The sequence below is a fragment of the Loxodonta africana genome, chromosome 8, assembly GCF_030014295.1.
Source record: "Loxodonta africana isolate mLoxAfr1 chromosome 8, mLoxAfr1.hap2, whole genome shotgun sequence".
In the NCBI taxonomy this organism is placed as follows: Eukaryota; Metazoa; Chordata; class Mammalia; order Proboscidea; family Elephantidae; genus Loxodonta; species Loxodonta africana.
The window spans coordinates 99,205,485-99,229,716 of NC_087349.1; the positions used below are offsets into that span (position 1 = coordinate 99,205,485).

At 36.6% G+C, this 24,232-nt stretch overlaps 1 protein-coding gene across 1 annotated transcript in view; it reads left to right on the forward strand.

Annotated features, from left to right (window-relative positions):
- The window catches only part of NME8 (NME/NM23 family member 8), a 62,791-nt gene that overhangs the window by 37,392 nt on the left and 1,167 nt on the right, over positions 1–24,232 (forward strand). The window contains exons 11-14 of the mRNA XM_003406903.3: positions 9,050–9,194; positions 9,947–10,054; positions 13,925–14,076; positions 22,428–22,572. Of these exons, the coding sequence (XP_003406951.1) occupies positions 9,050–9,194; positions 9,947–10,054; positions 13,925–14,076; positions 22,428–22,572 (550 nt within the window). The remainder of the gene's footprint in view (positions 1–9,049; positions 9,195–9,946; positions 10,055–13,924; positions 14,077–22,427; positions 22,573–24,232) is intronic.

A 24,232-nucleotide genomic window follows, 5' to 3' on the forward strand; every position in this document is an offset into this window, starting at 1 on the left:
TTCTGCATCCATATTGGTCACCTTAGGTTGGATTGTCATTGACATCCTAATTCCCATTCCTGGGAAGCAAACATACTCTAGCCATTTTTCTAAGCAGAGCAAACCCACCCCCTATCAGGTTCCAATGATCTCCCCTTATACCCTTAAAATTTTTTCCCCAAACAAATACAGTTTTCTCCTGTGGAGAATTTTGGTGGTAGCTGTTAATATAATATTTCTACTATATACACATGGAGCCCTGGTGGCGCAGTGGTTAAGAGCTGGGCTGCTAACCAAAAGGTTGGCAGTTCAAATTCACCAGCCTGCTCCTTGGAAACCCCATGGAGCAGTTCTACTTTGTCCTAATGTTTTTCTTTTTTGGACTTTGTGCACAAATCTCACTGATGCTTAAGGATGACATGTTGTTGTTGTTAGGTGACGACAAGTCAGTTATGTCTCATGGCGACCCTATGTACAACAGAATGAAACACTGCCTGGTCCTGAGCCATCCTCACAATCATTGCTATGTTTGAGCCCATTGTTGCAGCCACCATGTCAGTCCATCTTGTCAAGGGTCTTCCTCTTTTTCACAGACTCTCTGCCTTACCAAGCATGTTGTCCTTTTCTGGGGACTGGTCCCTCCTGATCACATGTCTTGCCATCCTTGCTTCCAAGGAGCACTCTGGCAGTACTTCTTCCAAGACAGACTTGTTTGTTCTTCTGGCAATCCATGGTATATTCAATATTCTTCACCAACGCCATAATTCAAAAGCATCAATTTTTCTTTGGTCATCCTTATTCATTGCTCAGCTTTTGCATGCATAAGTGGCAATTGAAAATATCCTGGCTTTGGACAGGTGCACCTTAGTCCTGAAAGTGATATCTTTGCTTTTTTAACACTTCAAAGAGGTCTTTTGCAACAGATTTGCCCAATGCAAATACGTCTTTTGATCTCTTGACTGCTGCTTCCATGGGTGTTAATTGTGGATCCAAGTAAAATGAAATCCTTGAGACCTTTGGTCTTTTTCCGTTCATCATGTTGTAGTTTATTGGTCCATTTGTGAGGATTTTTGTTTTCTTTATGTTAAGGTGTAATCCATACAGAAGGCTGTGGTCTTTGATCTTTATCAGTAAGTGCTTCAAGTTCTCTTTGCTCTCAGCAAGCAAGGTTGTGTCATCTGCCTATTGCAGGCTGTTACTGAGTCTTCTACCGATCCTGATGCCACATTTTTCTTCATATTGTCCAGCTTCTTGGATTATTTTCTCAGCATACAGATTAAGTATGGTAAAAGGATACAGCCCTGATGCACACCTTTTCTGGTTTTAAACCACCCAACATCTCCTTGTTCTGTTCAAATGACTGCCTCTTGGTCTATGTACAGGCCCAACATGAACATGAGTATAAGTAAGTGTTCTGAATTCCCATTCTTTGAAATGTCCGTAATTTGTTATAATCCACACAGTCGAATGCCTTTTCATAGTCAGTAAATCACAGGTAAACATCTTTCTGGGTATAAAAGATTGAATTGTGTCCTCCCCACCCCCAAGATATGTGTTAACTTGGTTAGGCCATATGTGGTTGTCCTCCATTTTGTGATTTTTCCTATGTGTTATAAATCATAATCTCTGCCTGTGGTTAAAGAGGATTAGGGTGGAATGTAACACCCTTGCACAGGCCACATCCCTGATCCAATGTAAAGGGAGTTTCCCTGGGGTGTAGTAGCCTGCACCACCTTTTATCTTACAAGAGATGAAAGGGAAGCAAGCAGAGAGTTGGGGACCTCCAAGAAAACAGTGCCGGGAGCAGAGCATAACCTTTGGACCTGAGGTTCCTGGCTGAGATGCTCCCAGACCAAGGGAAGATTGATGACAAGGACCTTCCTCCAGAGCCGTCAGAGAGAGAAAGCCTTCCCGTGGAGCTGATGAACTGAATTTGGACTTGTAGCCTACTAGACAGTGTGAGAATAAACTTCTTTTTGTTAAAGCCATCCGTTTGTGGTATTTCTGTTATAGCAGCACTAGATGACTAAGACATTGCTATTCTCTGCTTTCAGCCAAGATCCATCTGACATCAGCCATGATATACTTCATTCCATGTCCTTTTCTGAATCTGGCTAGATTTTTTGGCAGTTCCCTGTTGATGTACTGGTGCATCTGTCTTTGAATTATCTTCAGTAAAATTTTACTCGTATGTGATATTAATGATATTGTTTGATAATTTCCACATTCTGTTAGATCACCTTTCTTTGGAATGGGCACAAATATGAATTTCTTCCAGTCAGTTGGCCAGGTAGCTGTCATCCAAATTTCCTAGCATAGATGAGTGAGCACCTCCAGTGCTGCATCCACTTGTTGAAACATCTCAATTGGTATTCCATCAGTTCCTGGAGCTTTGTATTTAGGCAATGCCTTTGGTATAGCTTGGGCTTCTTCCTTCAATACCATTGGTTCTTGATAATATGCTACCTCCTGAAGTTGTTTAATGTCAACCAGTTCTTTTTGGTACAGTGTCTCTGTGTATTCTTTCCAACTTCTTTTGATGCTTCCTGCATTGTTCAATATTTTGCCCATAAAAACCAAACCAAACCCATTGACATCGAGGCAATTCCAACTCATAACAATCCTATAGGACAGAAAAGAACCACCCATAGGGTTTCCAAAGAGCAGCTGGTGGATTCAAACTGCCCACCTTTTGATTAGTAGGCATAGGTCTTAACCACTTTGCCACCGGGGCTCCATTTTGCCCATAATCAAAAACCAAACTAAACTCGTTGCTGTCGAGTCGATTCTGACTCATAGGGACCCTATAGGACAGCGTAGAACTGCCCCGTAGAGTTTCCAAGGAGCACCTGGTGGATTCGAACTACACCACCAGGGTTAGGAGCCCATCAGTATTGCAACTTGAGGCTTGAATTTTTTCTTCAGTTCTTTCAGCTTGAGAAATGCCGAGTGTGTTCTTCTCTTTTGGTTTCCTAACTCCAGGTCTTTGCACATTTCATTGTTATACCTTGCTTTGTCTTCTCAGGCCACTCTTTGCAATCATCTGCTCAGCTCTTTTACTTCATCATTTCTTCTATTCCCTTTAGCTACTCTGCGTTCAAGAGCAAGTTGCAGAGTCTCTTCTGACATCCATTTTGGTCTTTTCTTTCCTTCCTGTCTTTTTAATGACCTTTTGGTTTCTTCAGGTATGATATCCTTGATGTCATCCCACAACTCATCTAGTCTTCAGTCATTAGTGTTCAATTCATCAACTCTATTCCTGATGGTCTGCAAACTCAGGTGGACTATACTCAAGGTAGTATTTCGGCTTTTGTGGATTTGCTTTAATTTTCTTCAGCTTCAACATGAACTTGTGTATGTGCAATTGATGATCTCTTCTGCAGTCGGCCCCTGGCCTTGTGCTGACTGAGGATAACTGAGCTTCTCCAACATCTCTTTCCACTGATGTAGTCAATTTGATTCCCATGTATTCCTTCCAGTGAGGTCCATGTGTATAGTTGAAATTTATGTTGTTGAAAAAGTTATTTGCAGTGAATAAGTCATTGGTCTTGCAAAATTCTATCATGCAACATTTGGCTGCATTTCTGTCACCAAGGCCATATTTTCCAGCTACTAAGCCTTCGTTTTTTGTTCCCAACTTTTGCATTCCAGTTACTAGTAATTATCAGTGCATCTTGATTGCATGTTTGATCAATTTCAGACAGCAGAAGTTGGTAAAAAATCTTCAGTTTCTCATCTTTGACATTAGTGATTGGTGTGCAAACTTGAATAATGGTTGTATTAACTGGTTTTCCTTGTAGACGTATGCATATTATCTTATCACTGACAATGTTGTACTTCAGGATCAATCTTGAATTTTTTTTTTTTTGCAATGAATGTGATGTTGTTCCTCTTCAATTTGTCATTCCCAGCATGTCACCCAGTCCATTTCATCTCACTAATGCCTAGGATATTGATCTTTATGTGTTGTATTTCATTTTTGACAACTTCCAATTTCCCTAGATTCATATTTTGTACATTCCACGTTTCGATTGTTAATGGATATTTGTAGCTGTTTCTTCTCATTTTGAGTCATGCCACCTTGGCAAATGAAGGTCCTGAATGCTTGACTCCATCCACGTCATTAAGGTCCACTCTCCTCTGAGGAGGCAGCTCTTCCCCAGTTGTGTTTCAAGTGCCTACCAACCCAAGGGGCTCATTTTTTCTGCACTACATCAGACAATGTTGTGCTGCTATTCATACGGTTTTCACTGGCCAATATTTTTAGACATAGATTGCCATGTCCTCCTTCCTAGTCCATCTTAGCCTGGAAGCTCCACTGAAACCTGTCCACCATTGGTGACCCTGCTGGTATTCGAAATACAGGTGGCATAGTTTCCAGAATCACAGCAATATGTAGGCCACCACAGTATGACAGACATGTGGTGGAAGATGACATAATGGTATTAATTAAAGAGAGGGAAAGCAAAATTTGGAACTGGTTATTCAATATCACTCTTCTGTTGATCCATTGCTTGACTCTGGCCTCATTTTTTATTATTTCAGCTTTACATGTTTACATGTGTTTGACATCTGGTAGTTAGTGGTAATTCACTGCTTTTTTTTTAACTAGTTTTTTGGCTGTTATTGGCATTTTATTGTTCTGAATCACTTCCTGAAATTCCAAAGCAAAGTCCACATGGACTGATTAATTTGGGGAAAATTGATATCTTCATCATATTCTCATATATTTATTCAAATACGATAGTTTCTCATATTATCTTATTTTTTAGTTAAATGAACTAATATGCACAAAGCTCTTTGTTTTTTGCCTAATATGATATGCACTCAATAAATGTCAGTTGTTTGCAGTTGTTGCTGTTTAAACCAAACCAAATCTGTTGCAGTCAAGTCTATTCTGACTCATACCAACCCTATAGGATAGAGTAGAGCTGCCCCATAGAGTTTTCAAGGAGCAGCTGGTGGATTTGAACTGCCAACATTTTATTGGTTAGTAGCCTTAGCTCTTAACTACTGCTCCACCAGAGCTCCTGTTGCTGTTTAATGCCCAGATATTTCTTTTTAGGGTTATTCTTAGTTTTTTTGTTTTTTATGGTGAATGTAATCTTTTCTCCCCTTCATTTGATTTTCTATATAAAAAAGATAGTGATTTCTGTATACTTTTTCTTACTGACCACTTTATTGAGTTACAAATTTAATTCTAAATATTTCACCTTTTAAAAATTGACTCTAGAATTTTCCAAACAGCTTATGTTCAAACATAATTTTATTATCTTTCCAGATTGCTTAGAACTTTCAGAAAAATGTTAATATAACTTCCAGAAAAATGTTAAATAATTATTATTGAAACATCTTGCCTTATTTTTTTTTTTCCCCTGACTACTTTTTTTTACTGTTGAGGTCTGTAGTCTTTTTAATTATGATGTTGGTTTTTGACTTTGGAAAACCTTTTTAAACATCTGTAGGCAATATCTTTCTATTCCTACTTTGCTATAAAGTGATGCAAAAAGATTTTGAATGGAATCCAATTTTTTGTTTGTTTTTTTGTTTTACTGAGAACATAAGATATTCTTTGTCCTTTGACTTATTGATGAAATGAGATTTTCTAAGGTTCAACCTTCCTTGAGTTCCTAGAATAAATTTAAATAAGTTATGGTATATACCATGGTATTGCAGTTTATTCAGTAATATTTATTTTAGTTAAAATATTGTTCTTCATTCTTTCCCAGATATTGTTTTAGGATTATTCTAACTTTCCTTTGTGTTAAACACAGTGGGAGAATTTTACATATCATAGAAACTATTTATAACTTAATAAGATTTACTAATGAAAGTACCCAGTTGATTTCCCATTTGGGGGAGATAGTTAAGATTTTTAAATTTTTTCCATGGTTATTTATCTGTTTCTGGTTTTACAAATTCTTCCTTGGTTAGTTTTGGCAATTATACTTCCCTTGAAATTCATCCATCTCTTGACTTTCAAATATACCAAAAACTCATTGCCATCAAATTGATTCTGACTAATGGTGACCCCATGTGTTAGAGTTAAGATCTTTTTTAAAAAAAAGCAATTTGTTTTTCTTTCATAATTTCTTATTTTGGTTTTTATCTATGTTAATTCATTTGCATTCATTTTTATATCTTAGGTCTCTATTTTTGTTCCTTTCCTAACTTCTTGATTTGAATTTTTATCCACTTATTTTAATTTTTTATTGCTTGTTAATTGAAACATTCTTATGAGTATGACTTTGGCTTTAGCTCATAATTTTCAGTATTCATTATTCTACCCGGAAATTGTTTTAACTTAATCTGAGAATCTTTTGCTATTAGTAAGGAATTTTAGCTCATATAATTTTATTATTACAGCTGTTTTATTACTTATTTTGTCTGCTCTTTCGTTGTAATCTTTGTTTATTTTGCCGTAAGGACTAAGTATTTCTTGCTTTTATCTTTTCTACTATTTTGCAAGATGAATATCATGTTTTTAGTTCTACTTATGATTGTTTTTACTTTTTTAAAAGTAAGTTTAAACTCATACTTGATTATTTTTCAAAATCAAGAATGAATCATTCATTTGAATTTAGCTGATTTTTTTTTAATTTCTCTCCCGATGCTCAAACCCACCTTATTCCAATTTCTTATGTTTTTAACTGGTTTAATGTTGTTTGAGGGTTTAGTAGACGGATAGCTTTTAAGTTCCTTTTTCAATACATCTTAATATGATAATGTTTAGAAATTTATATTTTGTTTGCAATCAGATTTACAACAGATGCATTTAGAATTTTCTTTATACTAACTGGTTTTCATGCTTTCCAGAGTCCTAAAAAGATCTACTAATTTTTACTTTTTAATTACATAATTGTATTTTATCTTTTGGTTATCTGGAGATATTTAAGCATATATTTTTAAACACATGTACCAAGTTGCTTGGTTTTTTTCTGCCCTTGTATATCAAAGCATGTCTTTCTATTTTCTTTATATATGTGAAAGAAGACTTGTGTGGCAATACAAGTTGTTATATTAGCCTCTAACCCTCAAACCTATAGCCTTTGGTATGCAGACTTTTGATCTTTTGTATTGTAGAAGAAAAGTCTGCCATCAGCCTGGTTTTTGTACATTTGCAGATAATTTCATCTTTTGTTGTTGCTGTTTTATTTTGTTTGTTTCACTTAGATACTTACAGCCATTTTTCCCTTTGCTTTTTGCACAGATTTTTTTCAAGATCATGTAGAAACATAAGAATGAACTGATTTTTTACAGGCATTTTATTATTAACACTTTATGAAACAGTTTGTCTACAGTTGATGGACAAGTTATTCCATGAAACGTCCTTACAATGACTAAAGGCCTTTGTGTAGAACTAGAAACTCCCTGTGTCTGCATACCTGTCGCTGAATACATGCATTAGGTGGCATCACTGAAGTGTTTGAGATGATGATCAAAAATCTTCATGGATTTCATGTTTTTTTTTTTCTATAAGATAAATAATAAATAAAATGTTTATTGTTTTATCTGTCATAACGTTTGAAATGGAACTTAATTCTCTATTTGTGAGGTCAAGGAAACTCATTACCATCTTGCAAGCAATGGTACTCCCAAGTGCTTTGATACAGTATTCCAAGTTGGATATTGAGGACCCTGTATTTGCCTACCAGTGTTTATAATTCTTTGGTGATCACCTGACTGACTGAGAAAATGCAAAATAGGAAAGGCATTTTCAAGGACAATCAATCCACCCCCTCCAGCACTACTTCAATTAAAAAAAAAATAAAGTTGGCACTGGGTTGATTTTAACTTATGGCTACCCCAGGTGTGTCAGAGTGGAACTGTGCTCCAGAACTTTCAGTGGCTAATTTTTCAGAAGTAGATTGCCAGGCCTTTTTTCTGAGGTGCCTCTGGGTGGACTCAAACTTCCAATCTTCAGTTAGCAGCTGAGCATGCCGACTATTTTCACTACCCAGGGACTCCCTGTCGCAATTATGCTAGCCTTTGTTGGTTCACATGAACTGAATTTTATGCAGATTTACCTTCTCTGAATATTTTCTTCAGTGTTTACCATGAGTCATTACAAAAAGCCATCATATACCAACTGTTTGAGGATTATTTTTCACATGTAAACTGTTGTTTAGCTACCCTCATGTGAGAAATCTTTTTGAAGTTTAGTAATTTAAAAATTTTTTTAAGTCTGTTCTAACAATTAATATGATTCCAGTTTTTTTAATTTCAAGACCTATATATATATTTTTTTATTTTTCTTGTCTGTGAAATAGTTCTCAAGTAAATCATTGCTTAAACTATATTAATGTGCAAGAATACATTGCTTGTTTTCCTCTTGCAATCATTTGTTTATTTGTAGTTTGTTGACTTAACTATATGTCCAGCAACGGAGATGGGGTGAAGGCTAAACACTGTCTGGGCTCTGAATCAGTGTTTTTGCTTTTGACTTGCCCCTCCCTGTTGCAAGATGGCCTCTGCAGAACCAAGCACTATGTCCTCCAAATGCTCAAAAGCAGGAAGCAGAGGTGGCATAGGGCGGAGAGGTTCTCCCTAGATACCTCTCTCAGAAGAACCCTCAGCATATTTCCTTTATACCTCATTGACCCCATCTGGATAACATTGCCATAGCATCTACAAGGAAGGATAGAGAAGCAAGTATTCAATCTTCTAGGCTTCTCTGGAGCCCTGGTGGTGCAGTGGTTAAGAACTTGGCTGCTAACCAAAAGGTCAGCAATTCAAATCCACCAGGTGCTCCTTGGAAACTATATGGGGCAGTTAGTTCTACTCTGTACTGTAGGGTTGCTATGAGTCAGCATCGACTAGATGGCAATGGGTTTGGTTTGATTTTATACACACAAATTATTTCTATGTGATGGAAAATTTGAAATACCGTTATGATTTGATATGTTAAGGGGTATTATTTACCTTAAATTGAAACTTAATAAGCTATTTCTGCAAAATTTTAAATTTCATGAGAATAAAATGCATTATATGCTTTCATGATAATATATATTGTGTATGTAACCAATAACTTGGCAGTTTAAAACTTTATTATGTGGCTGTTTTTATTTAGAGGATGTTTTGGAAATTATTGAAAAGGAAGGCTTTAAAATTCTGATGCAAAGACAAATAGTATTATCAGGAGAAGAAGCACAAACACTCTGCAAGGAATATGCAAATGAAGACTTTTTTGAGACTCTTATAAAAAACATGACCAGGTGAATTGGAGTTCAGGTTTACAAAGGAGAGCCTGCTTTATTTCTGAATCATTTAAGCCTTCTTTTAACCCTATTTTCTGTTCAAGTTGCCAAGCTTCTCAATTCTGTGAACATGTCCTGAGTCTACTTCTTTACCAGCCCTGCCCCCATCCTGATTCTCTGCTTGGCTGTCTGGCTTCTTTAATACTCCTGGATTGTCACTGGAACAATGAGGTCTCAGGCAAAGTAGCTGGAGTCTGATTGAGCTGAGTGGTAGAAATCCAGGGTGTGCAACATTATGAAGTCCAAGCAGAGAAATGACTGTCTCTCAAGGGCTTTGGTGTTTTTAAAGTCCCTGAGGTTTCCAGAAAAGTAACTGAAATAGCCAAGGCAGAAATCCAGCAAGAGCTTATCAATCAGCAGGAGGGTGGGAACAATATAGGAGCTGCTCTGTCAGAAACAAGGTCTTTCACTTTGCTTTCTTTCCATACTGCCACCCTTTTACAAATATACTCTTGCAAGTATACAAATGGAAGTTAATTTTAGATCCCTGATAAAAGGATTATTTGACATATTGTCTAGTGTAAAAGATTGGCAGTTTGAATTCACCAACCACTCCTTGGAAACCCTATGGGGTGGTTCTACTCTGCCCTATAGGGTCGCTATGAGTCAGATTCGACTCAGTGGCAAGCGTTTTGTTTTGTTTTGTTTTAAATATGTATAATTAGCTTTTGAGCCATACTTAAACTTTTTTTTTTTTCCTTTTTAAATAGTGGTCCATCTCTAGCCCTTGTTTTACTAGGAGACAATGGTTTGAAGCACTGGAAAGACTTACTGGGACCAAAGTCTGTTGAAGAAGCCAGGAGACATGATCCAGAGAGGTAGGATTCACATCGTGGGTCCCCAACTTTATCCATGGCATCTACTTAAATTTCTTTTTGGGTACGGGATATGGGAACCACAGCTTTAGTACAAGATACTTTTCAGAAAAGCTAATTTTTCTAGGGAAGGAGTGGACTGCTTATGACTGGACTGGACAGTCCAATGCCAACCTGAAGATGGCCTAAGTTTTGCAAAAGAAGGTGGTGGGATGGTTGGTTTGGGGCTAGAAAGTAAGCGAAGGGATGCTCAGCCAGAGATACCCAGCCAACCTGCTCTTTAGTAGAAATTCTTTTGAGAAAGGTTGTGGTGGCAGCTACATGTCCTTTAACTGTTCATAAGAGTTTCAAGACAATGATATGTAGTCTACAATTGGAAGGAACATTTACTGAGTTAGTTTACTGATGAATGGCTAAACTCTGTAACCAGCTTAATACCTGGAACATTACCTGGCACATAGGGGGTACTCTTTAAATATCTTTTGAGCATAGTTGTTGGATTTGCTCCCATCTGGGGGATGGGAATGTATCTCATGCACTTCTATGCCTGGCATCCAGCTGATGGAAATCAAACTGAATTGCAATTTGATTGAATTATTTCCGGTAATTTCAGGTTAGGATTCTATTTAGGGAGAAAAAGTCTCCCCTTTCAAGTGGGTGAAAATAAAAATGCTCCATATGGCGCAGTGAGCTTGGCATGTATGTTGACACAATAAATAGACAGTATTTATGAAACATCACTTACATAAAAGCTGAGGTGATTTCTTTTTGGTAAAATCTACTTGACTCTGACTTGTCTTGCAAGGGCACAGTTTACCCCACATTTAGCCTTACTCACATATGTTGCTCCTCAGCCAGACAATTAATGCAAAGAATAATAAGGGTTGAATATCTTCCAAGTGGTATGAGTGACGTGCCACAGATTTCTTAATAAAATATAACATAGAATGTGGTGCATGACAGCAGAGAGAGAAATTCCTCTCAATCCAAGGCCTTTGGCTGCGTGCGTACTAGTCTAGAAGTTGTGGTTGGAGAGGTGGAGGTTGTGTTACCAGTCTAGAGACCTTTTCTCCAGGTGAAAGCTCTCAGTGACTGTCTCCCCTCACCCCATATGGTGAGAGTTCCCATCCATAGCCCTTATGTTGCCTAGTTTGCCCCAAGTTCTCAACTCATCTTGACCACTTCTTCCGGTTGGTCTTCCCTTCTCCAGTTTCCTTGGCTCCAACCAGCTCTTTGATGCTGTTTTAGAAATGATTCTATCCTCAGGGTTCTGCCCCTTTCTTGTGCTTGGGTATCAGATTCTACACTCTGCATATCTTTAATCCGAAGCCTGGCCTCTTGCATAAAAGAGAAAAACAGCAACCCATCATTCTCCTCCTTTATTCCCTCTTATGTTTTATTCTCCCCACTTTTTCCAATAATCATTTTTAACAGCATAACAAGGGGCTGGTTGTGAATAGAGTAAGTGCTGGTGATACCTGGGCTGTTTTCACCATTCTTTGTGCAAATACTCACCTCTTACTATCAGAGGTTCCAAAGGTCTTGGCTTGGAAGTATCTCTAAATAAGAGGTGTGAGAACAGCTAAGGGCAGTGTGGGAAGGTCAAGTTGAATAAGGCAAAAGGAGATCTGATAGGGTCACTAAAACCAGAGAGGCCAGAAGATGGCCCTGATGATGACCTTCTACCAAGCATGATGTCCTTCTCCAGGGACTGGTCCCTAGTGATAACTCCAAAGTGCAGGAGAACAAGTCTCGCCATCTTTGACTCTAAGAAGCACTCTGGCTGTACTCCTTCCAAGACAGATTTGTTCGTTTTTCTGGCAGTCCATGGTATATCCAATATTCTTTGCCAAACCCATAGTTCAAAGGCTTCCATACTTCTTTGGTCTTCCTTATTCTTTATTCATTGTCCAGCTTTCGCATGCAGATGAGGTGATTGAAAATACCTCGTCTTGGGTCAGGCACACTTTAGCTCTCAAAGTGACATCTTTGCTTTTTTACACTTTAAAGAGATCTTTTGCAGTAGATTTGCCCAAGGCAACACATGGTTTGATTTCTTGACTACTGCTTCCATGGGTGTTGATTGTGGATCCAGGTAAAATGAAATCCTTGTCAACTTCAATCTTTTCTCCGTTTATCATGATGTTGCTTATTGGTCCAGTTGTGAGGATTTTTGTTTTCTTTATGTTGAGGTGTAATCCATACTGAAGGCTGTAGTCTTTGATCTTCATCAGTGTTTCAAGTCCTCTTCACTTTCAGCAAGTGAGGTCATGTCATCTGCATATTTCATATTATTAATGAGCCTCCCACCAATCCTGATACCGTGTTTTTCTTTATATAGTCCAGCTTTCAGATTATTTGCTCAGCATACAGATTGAGTAAGTATGGTGAAAGAATACAGCCCTGATGCATATCTTTCCTGATTTTAAACACCCCAGTATCCCTTTGTTCTGTTCAAATGACTGCCTGTTGTTCTAAGTACAGGTTCCTCATAAGCACAATTATTGTTCTGGAATTCCTGTTCTAAGCAATGTTATCCATAATTTGTTATGATCCACTGAGTCGAATGCCTTTGCATAGTCAATAAAACACAAGTAAACATCTTTCTGGTATTCTCTGCTTTCAACCAAGATCGCTCTGACATCAGCAATGATATTCCTCATTCCACGTCCTCTTCTGAACCCAGGTTGAATTTCTGGCAGTTCCCTGTTGATGTACTGCTTACAACCATTTTATAAAGACCATCAGCAAAATTTTACTTGTATGTGATGTTAATGATATTGTTCGATAAGTTCTGCATTCTGTTGGATCACCTTTCTTTGGAATGGGCACAAATACATATCTCTTCCAGGCGGCTAGCCAGATAGCTGTCTTCCAAATTTCTTGGCAGAGACAAATAAGCACCTGCAGCTCTGCATCTGTTTGTTAAAACATCTTAATTGGTATTCAGTCAATTCTTAGAGCCTTGTTTTTCGACAATGCCTTCAGTGCAGCTTATACTTCTTCGTTCAGTACCATTGGTTCTTGATCATATATTACCTCCTGAAATAGCTGAACTGAATAGTTAAGGAGGTATTTAGTCATCAGTAATAAAGGAAGCAGAACCAGAATAAACCATCTAATCTCACATAGATTGTCCAGTACCATCAGCAATGCTCCTGCCACATCTCATAAAGCCGATCTGGATGCCCCTTTTATTGCTGCACTTGCTCACCCAAAAAATTCCATTACAGTATTTTCTGGATCCAATGTTTATATGGTAATTTTAGTGTATAGTTAAATGTCAACTATGTAAAGGTGAAAGAAAGGGAAGAATATTTATTGAGAGCTTAATATACACCATATATTTCAAATACATCATCTGATTATGTGTTCAAAATCACCTTCTAAAGCAGGTTTTATTATCGTGTTTATATTTGAAACTAAATAAAAACGTTGCAGTCGGGTTGATTCTGACTCATAGCAACTCTGTAGGACAGAATAGAACTGCCCTGTAGGGTTTCCAAGGCTGTAAACTTCATGCAAGCAGGCTGCCACATAGTTCCCCTGCAGAGCGACTGATGAGTTTGAACAGCTGACCTTTTCGGTTAGCAGCCAAGCACTTACCCGCTGTGCCGCCAGGGCACCAATCTCTGTTGTCGCGATTGATTCAATCTTACTTTTTTCCAAATGACTCTTAACTCCTTGAAGGGAAGTAGCATGCCCCACGTCACTCCGTGGTTAATTCCTTTTGCACAGTGCCTGGACCAGGAAAGAGTTGCTCCTGGTTAATAATAACTTTTGAACAATTTATGTAGTTAGTTGCATAGCGTTTTGTTTTGCTTTGTTGTTAGTTACAACATTTTTTGAACTTGACTTTTTTTTTTTTTCAAGTTTATGCGCACAGTTTGCAAAGGAAAGTTTGCCTATCAACCAGTTGTATGGAAGTGATTCACTGGAAGCTGCCAAAAAGGATATACAGCATTTCTTTCCTCCTCAAAGCACTTTAGCGCTGGTTAAACCTCATGTATCCAATGAAAATAAAGGTAAATATTTAAAAATAAAAGCCAATGTGTACATTTTTATCCAAACGTTTTTGGGGAAAGTTTTCAAAGTATAGAAAAGTTGAAAGAAGAATAATTGTTAAATTTTGCCACGTTTGCCTCCTCTCTCTTTGTCTCCTCCCTCCCTCCCCCTCCCCATTCTTCTTTCTATCCCTCCCTTATCCAAAAATGGCTATTGAATTTTGTGGAAGTCCTTTTTAGACGTGATGGAAATGATGATTTTTTTTTCCTCTATAGATATGTAAGGGTCAGCACAAATCTAAAAACAGAACATCTTGAATTTTCCCTAGTACAAAAAGGGAAAGAGGCACCTCCCTACTTTTCTTAGAGCATTTACTTTAGAAAACTCTTAATTGTGAGTTCTTTCTCTGCCCCTTTAAGATGTAAGTTAATCTTTTTTAAAGCAAAGTAAGGCTTTTGCTGACTACTTTACAACCCAAGAATATCTTTCTCAAGAACCTGGGCGCCATCTTTTAAAAATGTAAACATCAAGGAAAATTGTATCCCTGTCTCCTCATCCCCAAGGGAACTTAAGCATTTAGCTCCAAAATGTAACTCTTCCTGCCATAGAGATTTGAGAAAATTTTATTATTCCTTTGGATAAAAGAACTAGCAAATATAAAAAAAAAAAAAATTCCCAGATGAATTTAAAATGAACTGTCTACAAATGGTGTAATCAAGTCCTCTTACTTGAGGGCTGGTTATCATTTATCCTGAGAGGTATATATTGGGTTGTATAGGCTTGGTTTTATAAAAAAGGTGAGATTTCTTTGTTTTTGCGATCCTTTTAGCAGATTGTCTGCAAGACACACCATATTCTGGCTTAATGTTTATTCGATAATAAAACTATTTTCTTTCTCTTCTACTTTTGTGGAGACGTTTTCTAGGTTTCCATGATATTTTAATTGTATTTCCCCAACATGTATTAATATGGAAAATTACATTAATGATTTTTCTAATATTGGACCATCTTTCCATTCTTGTGTAAACTCCACTTAGTCATGAGGTATTTTTAAATATGCTTTTGAAATCTATTTGCTTATATTTTATTTGGGATTTTTTGCACTGACACTTAAAAGTGAGATTGGTTTGTGCTTTTTGTTTTTTGTACAATTTTATCAGGTTTGGATGACAATGTAATATAGCATTAAAAATGCAGATGTCTTATTTTTCAGTGTTCTGAAAGAGTTTAAGCAGCACTGGGGTTGGTATCGAAGGTTTGGTACAATTGTCCTTCGAAACTGTCTGGGCCTGTTGCTTTCTTTTTGCGGGATAATTCTTTGACCACTTTCTCTACTGCTTTATGGAAATTAATTATTTCAACTTCTTATGGCTATGAGAGTTTTTTTTTTTAATTCATTTTCCTAGGAAATTATCTATTTCATTTACATAGAGCTTGTAATCTCTATTATTATTATATCTCATTTCTTCTGTTTCGATGGTCATTTCACCTTCCCATTTCATATTTTGCTGTATTTCAAGCAATCATAATTTGATTTTTTTATGAATTCAATTTTTTCTCTTTCCTAGCTCATTACTTTTTGTTTTTATCTTTATTATTTCCTTCTTTCTATTTTCTAGTAGTTTTGTTTGATGTTCTTTCTCTAGCTTTTTGAGTTGGATATTTATTTAATTCTTTCATTTATACTTGGTACATATTTTTAAGGTTATAGATTTTCCTCTGATCATCATTTTAATTGTGTCCTACAGGTTCTAATGTAGTGCTCTCTTTATCATTATTTTTTAATAAATTCTGCAATTTTGGTTTTTATTTCTCCTTAGAATTATTTAATTAAAAATTTATTTTTTAAAAAAGAAGTGCTTTTAAAAAACACCCAATTGGAAGACCCTTATTTTATCTTATTTTATTTTACTGCATTGTTATCAGAGAATGTTCTTTTATTATTTCTTCTTTGTTGAAATTAATAATTTTTTTTTAAGCTACTATGTGATAAATTTTTGTGAAAGTTGTGTGTGTGTGAAAGAAGGGATATTCTCTATTATCGTGGTGCATGGATTTTATATGTGTGTGTGCATACAGATTCATAAGATCTACCTTATTGTTTGTTTTGTTCATATCTTCTGTATCCTTACTTTGTTTTTTGACAACTTGATCTGTCTTGGACTGTTGGTGGTGTGTTAGGGGGCCTATTTTTAGTAGGTGCTACTTCTCTTCTTGTTTCTGATTTATGAAGATGGCTGCTGTGTTATTTGATACATAGATATTTATAACTAATATTTATAGCAAATTTTGGCTTTTAGCATTATACAAGGTCCTTCTTTGTCTCATTTAATGCTGGTATGTGAACTTTATGTTGTCTGATACCAAGACCACACATCCTGCTTTCTAGTTATTTGCGTTTGCCTGGTATATTTTTTCTTATTTACTTACTTTTAGCATTTTTAAACCACTTTGATGAGTGTCTCTTGTGTATAGGGTAAGGCTGGGTTTTTATTTATGACTCTCTGAAAATAATTTTAATAGGTGAGACAAACTCATTTATGTTTACCAAAATAATATATTTGTTTTAACTGTTATTTTTTATGTTACATTTATTTCGTCAATTATTTTTCACTTCTGTTTTTCATCGTGTAGTCTTTATTTCTATGTTTGGGAAGTTTGTTTCTAGTATTTACTTTAATAGGAATGTCTAAGTCCTCTTTCTTGAGCATCTACTATGTTTTTTTTTCTCCTTTAAATACTATCTTTTGACTTTCCTCTACTACCTTTGTGACAATTAGTGAACTTAATGTACTTTCTCTTTAGACTCTCTATTCTCCTATTTTTACAAAAAGCTTTGTGTTACACCAGCCCAGGAACAGGGACTAGAAGGCAGCAGGGAACAGGAATGCTGGTAAGAGGGAACCCAGGGTTGAGAAGGGAGAGTGTTGACATGTCATGGGGTTATTAACCAGTGTCACAGAACAATGTGTGTACTATTTGAGGAAAAACTAGTTTGTTCTGTAAACCTTCATCTAAAGTACAAGTAAAAAAAAAAAAGTTTTGTGTTACATCTACATAGTTAGAACCTGTGTTATTTATAACTTGCTGGATAAAAAAATCCTTGGCTCACATTTCCCCCTTAAGTTTCTTGATAATATAGCTCTATTCTTGTTTCACATATTGCTGTTAGGACGTCTGATGCCATACTGATTTTCTCTCTTTTGTAAATTGCTTTTATTTTTGGCCTGGAAGCACAGGCTATTTTTTTCTTCATCTCTTAAGTCTAGTAGTACGACTAGCCCATATCTTAGAACTGATCGTCCTTGACCTATTTTCCCAGGTATAGGTTAGTCCCTTTCAATGCTGGGATACATGCCTTTCTTATTGTAGGAAGATTTTCTGGGGTTATCTTTTTAAAAATTAGCTCTGTTCCATTGTTTTGCTTTTCTTCCTCAGGGACTTCACTGGTAAAAACAGCGGATTCTCTGGAAGTTTATGAGGGTTTGGACTGGCTTACACATATTTTAGTAGTTCAAAATGTTCTCGTTTGGTCTGATGAACTCCAGTTTCTTAAGAAATATAATATAATAAGCTTGTGTTTGCCTAACTTCTGTATCCATCACTTACTGTGTTATCAACTTCTCTTTCTTTATTTGGTTTTCCCTCTCGGTTATTTTTATTCCTATCCTCTCTGTCCTTTACTGTCTTTTAAGCCATGCCTATTCTCCACTGAGCACCTTTTAAGTTAGTCTTTATTATATATGATAATTTTATTTTTTCTTCAATTTTTTCTTGACTACAGTCAGTTCTTCTACTTTTGAGTTTGAAGTTCTGATTCATGATGTGTTTTTTGTCCCAAACGCTTCGTTAATGATACTTCATTCATGTTGGAGTGTTGTGTTACAGTTTTCTTCCGTCATGTCATTTCTGGGTTTTGCTTTTTTGTTTGTTTGTTTATGGAGTAAAGAAGGATTTTTTTTTTTTAATCATATGAATAATTCTAATTTTTCTGTCTTCTTTCTTTGTATGGTAGTTTAATATGGGTATAGGATAGCTTGTTATGTTTATTATAAAGTGTATTGGATTTTCCTGTACATTTTACTTCACACAGTGATTCAACGGAGGGTTTGGATTTTGAGAGTTTGGATTAAAACTTGTTCAGTTTCCCATTTCATAATGTTCTCTTTCTTTTGTATAAGGAAGTTCAATTCCCTTAATAAATAGGGCCTTAACATGTGTTTTTGGTGTGGGGTAAGGGGTGGCTCTATCTCCTATTTCTGTAATCCTCCCCATTTATCTAGGGCATTAACCTCACCCAATTGCTCCCTCTCTGTTCATCTCCAAGTACTCCAAGAGACATTTTTTTTCCAAGCTGCCTCTCCTTTTTCTAAGAAGTAGTGCCTTCCAAAGACTGTCATTTCTGTCCCCACACACTTTTCTAGCCCCATCCTCTTGATTCCATAGCATTTGTACTCTTATGCATTGGATTTCGATTTGTTCTCAATATATCCCTGCTCAGAGTGGGCCTCTCTTCATCTGGAGTTTGTCCCTAGTCAGTGCTATCTGTTCTTCCACTGATATGACCCTGCTTTACTGCCCTTCCTCTCACTTCATCCCTGTTGGACTCCCTGCTCTTGCATGGACTCCACAGCTGTCCTCTGCAGGCTTCAAATATTTATTTCCCAGCTAGTATTTAAACTAAAGTTTTTATTAATGTCTCCTAGTTATGCTATGAAGAGTTCTGGTGGTACAACAGTTAAGTGCCCAGGTGCCAACTGAAAGGTTGATGGTTTGAACCCACCCAGTAGCTTCACAAGTGAAAGACCTGGCAATTTGCCCCGTAAAGATTACAGACTAAGAAACCCTACGGGGCAGTTCTACTTTGTCATATAGAATCCTTATGAGTTGAAAATTGACTCAATGGCCCCTAACAACAACAACAGCTGTACCATAGGTGTGGATTCCATATTGATATGAATTATTGGTAGATAAAGGTAGATTCAGGTTTAGGTAGATGCTGTTATCCTACCCATCAACTTTTATTCAAATACGTAAATTTAATAAGGCAATTAAACTTCTGAAATATGTAAATCCTTCGTCACCTAAAGGAATTTAGTAATGTTAGTGGCCTTAACAAAATTCATATACTTGGTATCCATAATAAAATATCTTCTCCGTAAAATTAATGATGAACTGGGGTACATTTGATTTTGGCTTTATGCAACAAATATCAAGTTCTGTCTATCTAATGTCATTAAAAAAAAAAAAAAATTCCTGAGTGTATCACCAATGAGTCCTTCCCCGTTGTTCCTATATTCCTTTAGGCCACTATCTCATCTGGACTTGTACATTAGTTTTAAAACAAGTCATCTTGCCTCTAGTCTACTTCCAATCCCATGTCCACCCTAATTCATTCTTCATACTGCAAAGGAAATTATCTTTCTGGAGTGCAAATCTGAATATATTTCTGCTTAGAATGCTTTAAATATTCCTTGATGCCTTCAGAGTGAAGTCCCAGTTCTCTCACAAGGCATAGACCTTAATAACTCTTCCACTGTTACTTCACCATCTTCATCTCTACTATGAGAGGTTTCCACTCTCTGCCACTTCTTTCTCACCTCTGAACTTTGAGTATGTTTCTCATCTGCCTGGAATGACCTACCTTTCTCTTTTTGTTGGCTTGGTGATCACTCTTTATTTTTTACGCAACACAGAGGTCAGCTTCTCTGAGAAGTCATCCCTGACCTTCCCACAGAGGTGAATAGTTCCCTCCCCTGTGGCCACAGAAACTTTGTACATAACTGGTAATAAGGATCACAGGGTTTTCATGATGCATTTGTAGGCCTGGCCTTCTCACCAGGCTATATCTGGAGGAAGGGTTTATGTCCTATTCACATTTGTTTTCCCAGCACCTAGTTCACCAACCATTAGTGGAACATCTTCATGTTCTGAGCACCTTTTAGGTGGGGTGGATGCAAAGACCCAGCAAGTTATGTAGGAAGTCATATTCAAATGAGATATAGAAAGTAAACAAATAATTATAACACGATCATGACAAGTGTTAAAAATTAACTCTGAGGTCCACAATATTCAAAATATTTTGTAGAACTCTAATCCATGTGGCAGCCACCATTATTTAAAAAATATGTGCTGCTAATCCCGACTTATGGCAACCCCATGTGTGTAGAGTATAACTGTGATCCATAGGGTTTCCAATGGTTGATTTTTCAGAAGTAGACCCCCAGGCCACTTCTGGGTAGACTTAAGCCCCCAACCTTTCAGTTAGCAGCCAAGTGTGTTAATTGTACCACCCAGGGTTTCCCTACTATTCATAGCATGGTTTAAAAACTTACAGGGAAAGAATCAATCAAGGCATCTTTTTAGATTATGAATGACCTTTCTTATTCCAATATTTAACACATATTTCTGTGTGTGTGCATGCGCTTCTCTAATTTTAAAATTCATGTTACTATATTTTTTTATATAACTAATCCATATGAAATTTATTTTGGATTAATTGTAAAGTTGATATTTTTTTAATTAAGAAATATTTCTGTAATTAACCAATTAATTCTTGCCATTGATCAAATAATTCATTCTTTCCACATTGATTTGAAAGGCCTCCTTTTCGTATGACCAACGGTAGTATATATCTAGGTCAGCTTCTGTGCTTTCTGCTCTAGTCAGTTTGTCTTGATTCCTCTTAAACCCCAAAATGATTCCTCTTAGTGCCTCCAAATCTTACCATTTTAAATATCATAGTGTTGTAGTATGTTTTAATAACTGCAGACATTTTCTTGACTGCTCTGGACCCCTCTTCGTGGCCAACTTTCTGCGTTTTCTTTTCCGTTGTAACCAGCCTTCATTTCAGATTCAGTTTGTAACTTTGTGTGACTTACATTCTGGAGAACCTTGAGCTATACAGGCAATGCTTGCCTAAAGGCAGATCCCAGCCTAAGATCCTTATTTGGAGACCAAGCCCAGCCTCCTCCAGGCTGTCTTTTGCTTATGATCACCCTGACCTTTAGCTCCCAACCCAGTCACTTATAAGTACTTTTGATTTGGAGCAGAGAAAGTGCTATTTAACCAAAAAGTTCCCAGTCTCTCAGCTGACTCACCTTTGTATATAGAATGTAAACATAACAGAGAGATACTCATTTAGTTTATTGCAAGGTAGTCATGTCAAGGTACGCAAGTAAGACCTCACAACATTCATTTAGAACAGGAGAATCAGAATTAACAATTACAATTACAATGTTAGTTCGGTAGTTAGAGTCCAAATCTTTAGACTTTAGGAGTTTACCTTTAACGACAGGACTTGGGAGGAAGGCTTGACCATGGCTTGAACTCAGCAGAGGCCCCTTGGAGCTAGGGCCTGACCTTGGAATTTGCAGGCAGGCTCTTGGAGTTCAGAGAGAGAAAGAGACTAGAGAAAATTCCTTTGCCTGTGCCTCCTCTCAGTGCATGAGTAGAAATTCATGGTTTAAATGTGCAGGTCTTACCTTGGCCTCACACGATAAGGGCCAGTGTGATACCAAAGACTAGTAGGTTGCCGTTTCTCCAGGTTAGAGTTTAGCCAAATGACACATTTTTTCTTCAAGGTTAGTGATTAGGGAGGTTTTTAGATTTATGTCTCAAGGCTAGTTTACAAAGATTACGTCATGTCTTCTTTTATTATATCATGCCTGGCCAAAGTCAACTTAACTTAAAGGTCATTTACCATATTCTTCACATACTGCTATATTTCTATGTTCAAAAATTTTCTAAATAACTTCCTAATCACTTATAACTAATGTTAGAGAGCCTCACAAAGGCAGACATAATTTTAAGTTCCTTAAAAAAAAAAAAAAAAAAGGAGTGCCTATACATATGTATTTTGAAAATTTAATAGTGACATATTATTTGAGATCATCCTAGAAACATATAGAACATGGTCCTAGAAATTCAGTATTGGTGAGGTTCGGACACAATTTTCTTCATCTAATTCCCTCAACAATGCCCTACTTATTCAGAGAGAAGAATTATGATCAGTTCTCCCCTTTAATCAATATCTAGCAGAAATTCCTTGAAAATTTGTAGCATGGAGATGACAATATGCCTTCATCCCTTTCATAGGGATAGCCCCCACCGCCCCATCAACACACATACCTTTTGTAGCCCACTAGATGTTTCAGGTAATTTCTAGAAGGATGGGTCTCAGAGTTTGAATGTCTACATTAACATATTTAAAGTTCTGAATGTTAATGTATGCTTTGTTAGTTTAGTTTAGCATAACTGTGTTTTTGTAAGTCATAGTATGCAGGCAAAACTCTTCCTTTTTTAGTTATTCCACCCTATTTGCAAAAGTGGAGTCAATCTGCATAATTGCCAAATATCTGTTTTTCTCTAGATGATATCTTGAAGATTATTAAGGAGGCTGGATTTGAGGTGACACATATGAAGGAAATACTCCTAACTCAAGAGTTAGCAGACTGCGTTTATATGAATATAAAAACAAAAGACTTTTATAAAAATGTTTTGGAAATGTTATTTGAGTAAGTTTCTGATATATAATTCTTTGCATTATGAAAGTAATAACCGTTTATTATGGAAATTTTTAAAAGCGCATAAAATAATTAAAACGTTCCCACATGATTTCACCCATGAAAAGACCCCCTGTTAAAGTTTCGAGTTAATTTCTTTTCTATTTCCCTTCCTCCCCCCATTCTTCTGTTCCCTCCTTTCTCCTTTCCACGCCTACCTCCCTTCTTCCTCACTCCCTTCTGTCTTCCTTGTTTTCTTTCTTTTTCTGTTTCTTTAAATCTTCCCATTAGCTATAGAGGCCATCTGATTTAAAGCCCTTCTTTGCCAACATACTTAACCTGTGCCTCAGTTTCTCTATCTATAAAATAGGCATTTTAATGTTACCTACTTCATAGGTTTATTGTAAAGGCTAAATCATAGATTGCACACACTTGGAACAGTGCCTGCACATAATAAGCACATCTCTTTTTCTCTTAAATGTATAGACACATTGCCAATAGTATATATATATATATTTACAGGAATATTGTGATACCAAACACGCTGCTCTGGAACTTTCTTCTATGCGTATCTGTCCCTGACAACGTATAGCTGTCTAACATGCATAGGAACTTAAGGCTACCATACAAAAAAAAAAAAAACTTATATTCAATTCCAGGCCTCTCTTCAATCCCAGGACTCATGCTGAATTAGATACAATTTATTTCATTTAATCCCCATAACTGTATGAAGGAGTGTTCAACTTTGATTTCCATTTTGGTTATGAGGAAACAGAGGCACAGAGACAGGATTTGTCCACAGTCACAAAGCTAGTGTTTGGCTAGTCTCTGAGCCAGGAAGTCTGTGCTCTTAACTGTTGCTTCTCAGGATTCACTTTTACATATAGCTCATAATTATTTGAACAACCGTATTGATTTTCTTTGAGTTTGTTTTTAATTTTCTGTGCTATTATATATAAGGGGTATATATGGGTGGCACAAATAGTTAATCGTTCAGCTACTAACTGAAAGGTTGGCAGTTCGAACCCACCCAGAGGTGCCTCAGAAAAAAGGCCTGGCAACCTGCTTCCAAAAGGTCACAGCCATTAAAAACTCTATGGAGCAGTTGTACCCTGCAATACATGAGGTCACCATGAATTGGACTCAACTTGAAGGTAACTAGTTATATATATATATATATATATATATATATATATATATATATATATATATATATATATACACACACATATATATATTAGCCTCTTTATATGCATCTATTTATATCTTCTTTTCAGTTTCTGACCATTTGTCGATTAGTCTAGAAAGCAAAATTTATAGAGTTCAAACAAAAGATTACACGCAATCAAAAAAGAAGTAATTATACCTTAAACTCTTTGAATACACGTAGTAATTAATGCAAACAACAAGCAGAAGGCTGGGAGCTTTCAATAACTGCTCCACAGAAGCTTAGAAAACAAATTCACTTTCATATCCATTGTAGACTGTAGTCCCCAGGGAGTAAAGTTTAGTGTGTGAAATATTTATTAAGGATATCCTGTGGAAAGAAGGAGAAAGAAGCAGTATCGAGAAGAGGGAGAAATCAAGATGCAATGCAGCCCAACACCAGCATCTCTGACTAGAGCTAGATTGGCCTTTCGGAATTGTCCTGCATTGGCCTGAGATGGCCAGG